The 2,500-nt window shown below is 41.7% G+C and overlaps 1 protein-coding gene across 1 annotated transcript in view; it reads left to right on the forward strand.

The window, feature by feature from the left end:
* The first annotated feature begins 316 nt into the window (after window positions 1-316).
* Window positions 317-2,500, forward strand: part of LOC147471003 (uncharacterized) — a 7,421-nt gene continuing 5,237 nt past the window's right edge. Inside the window, exons 1-2 of the mRNA XM_086541440.1 lie at window positions 317-559; window positions 988-1,422. Coding sequence (XP_086397566.1) covers window positions 1,417-1,422 — 6 coding nt within the window. The 5' untranslated portion in view covers window positions 317-559; window positions 988-1,416. The remainder of the gene's footprint in view (window positions 560-987; window positions 1,423-2,500) is intronic.

The following is a 2,500-nucleotide window of genomic DNA, read 5'->3' on the forward strand; positions in this document are numbered from 1 at the left end:
TCACTTTTATCTCTTTTAGGATCACGGATGGAGATTCGAATCCGACGGACAGGAGATTCCGGCGGGCATGTGGGGCGAGAACGAACCTAACATGGAACTAGACAAACTGTGTGCGATCTACAACGCCACATCAGGAAGGCTGTCCTCGGCGTTATGTACGGAAAAACAGCATTACCTCTGTGTTTACAAACCTAGTGAGTGTTCATGTCTTTTGTCTGAGCATTTCTTTGCTACTTACATAGGATCTGGACGTCTACATATATATATTTTTAAATTATACACATTTTAAATATCTTCGACATCTCCTCTTAAAAAAATCCCAACAGAGGCAGTCTGTCCTCCCGGTTACCTGTCCTTCAGTTGGTCTTCTGAATGCTTCCTAATTGGTCCTGTTGCGCTGCCCTACGCCTCCGCCGAGACCTACTGCGAGAACTGGGGAGGCGAAGTGGCATCTATAAGAGAATCTTACACGAGGGATGACGTTCACAACTTACAGTATTATGGCTTCAGGCAAGCGGCGGACATACAGATCTGGGTGGACCTCAGTGACAGAGCGGCCGTAAGAATCGAGATGTTTTATTTTCTTGATTCAAATATACCCCCCCCCCTCCAAAAAAAAAAAAAAAAAAAAAAAAAAAAAGTAAAAAGATCAGCTGAATCAATAGACGCCATGTCATAGATAGGTAATATTTTATGGCGGTGGTTCCTATATATTTCTACGGTAGCTGTTTAAGATAGGAAATTGTTCAAATCTTTGGAGGCGCTCAAGACCGACCACTGATAAGTCAGTTTGCTGTTCGTTATGAATACATTGTTGGGTAAAAATGTGTTCACAACTCATATGAATTGTTTCTCTTTATATGGCAGATAAGTAATACAGAGGTGACTGTTCGGTGAATACGAGTCTGACCCTCCTATCCTCTTTCCCTCCCTCAGTATATTCCGTTATAAAGCCGAGATGTAGGTAAGAAATCCTTTTCGTTTCAGCCTGGACAGTTCCAGTACTCAGACGGGACAATGATGCAATTTTGGACGACCAGTAACTTCAATCCCGCCCCACCCAATACAGGCCAGTGCGTCTACCAGTACTTGGCCAATTTCGTCAGCGCACCCTGTTCCAACAGCTATTACCCCCTCTGCAAAGCTTCCCAGGGTGAGTTATACCCTTTCCAGTGTGCATTCTAACCTGCAAGAGTTGACGTAATGTCCACAGAGTACCCCTCTGTATTCTAACTCTACGGAGAAGCTCCCTAGCCCTATAATCGCTCTTTTATGTGAACAGGTGACTGCCCGCCTGGTTTTCGGAATGTGACCGGACAGTGTTTCCGCTACTCAAGAGAATCCCGTGTTTGGAGCGATGCCAGGAGTCAGTGTGTGTGGCACTCGTCTGACCTCGCCTGGACGCGTGACCCTAATATGCTGGTAGGTGCCAACCGGGATTTACGCTTATTACTATAGGTCTCACTATATGCATGCTGGATTTAAAAAAAAAGTAAGACTGGGTGCGTGTTGGGTATACTTATGGGTGTATCAATATATATATAGATATGTATGCATACTGGGTATCTTTATGGGTGTATTTGCTTAGTGGGTCTAACAAAACCTCTTAAGATGCATGTTTTCCAGTTCATTCTATATGAGTGCTAAGTCTATTTGCAGGTCTATATGTATACATGTTGGATCTTTTCTTGTTCAGTTTATAAGAATGTTGGGTCCATTTATAGGCCTATATGTTGTATTTGTATTTTTTTTCTAAATCAGCTGGTATGCATATTGAACCTTTATATAGGCATATTCGTAAAAATATCTTCAATGTTAACCTGTTTGTTGAATCTTTTTTTAGGCTTATTTTATGTATGCTAGGTCCTCCTCAAAAGCTATAGGGGTCGATTCACACTAGCCCATTTTACTGGCGTCTTCAGTTTCCAAGCATGCATTGATGACGTCACGAGTTCATTATCCGTTCAGTTATTGGAGAATTAGGTGACGTATGTAAACAAACTTAAATTGTATACACACTTTGAAATTATTGCTACTGTCTAGATCTGCAAATGTTGCTGGACCTGTTAGAGGAAGGTGACAGCGAGTATAGTCTCGGGTGTTAAATATCTAAGGACCAATCAGAGGCGTCTAACAAGTTATACACATTTTTGCAAAATCCCCAAACTATGTTCCTTCAAAGTAATCAATCATTTCATATCCAATAATTAGTAAATGCTGTGCTCCAAATATGCTGACTTCTACCTTATTAAAGCTGTGAATAACGTTTATTATAAAGTAATATTCACCGTCGCTTTTTACATGGAATTCTAAAACATTGCAAAAATGCTCACCCTAAGAATGCTCGAGTTAACTCTACCTTAGCTTGCCCGAACAAACAGTCCCATAATGGCGGGGACAAATTGTTTCCCGGTGTTGGCTGGCGGACTCTGAACGGACAAGTTTGACTTCACCAGTAACTGTATACGAACGTAAAAGAGTGTAAATCGGCGTTGAGTGC

This window comes from Penaeus japonicus, unplaced genomic scaffold (assembly GCF_977035675.1).
Source record: "Penaeus japonicus unplaced genomic scaffold, GWHDUDI00000001_assembly GWHDUDI00000011, whole genome shotgun sequence".
Taxonomy (NCBI): domain Eukaryota; kingdom Metazoa; phylum Arthropoda; class Malacostraca; order Decapoda; family Penaeidae; genus Penaeus; species Penaeus japonicus.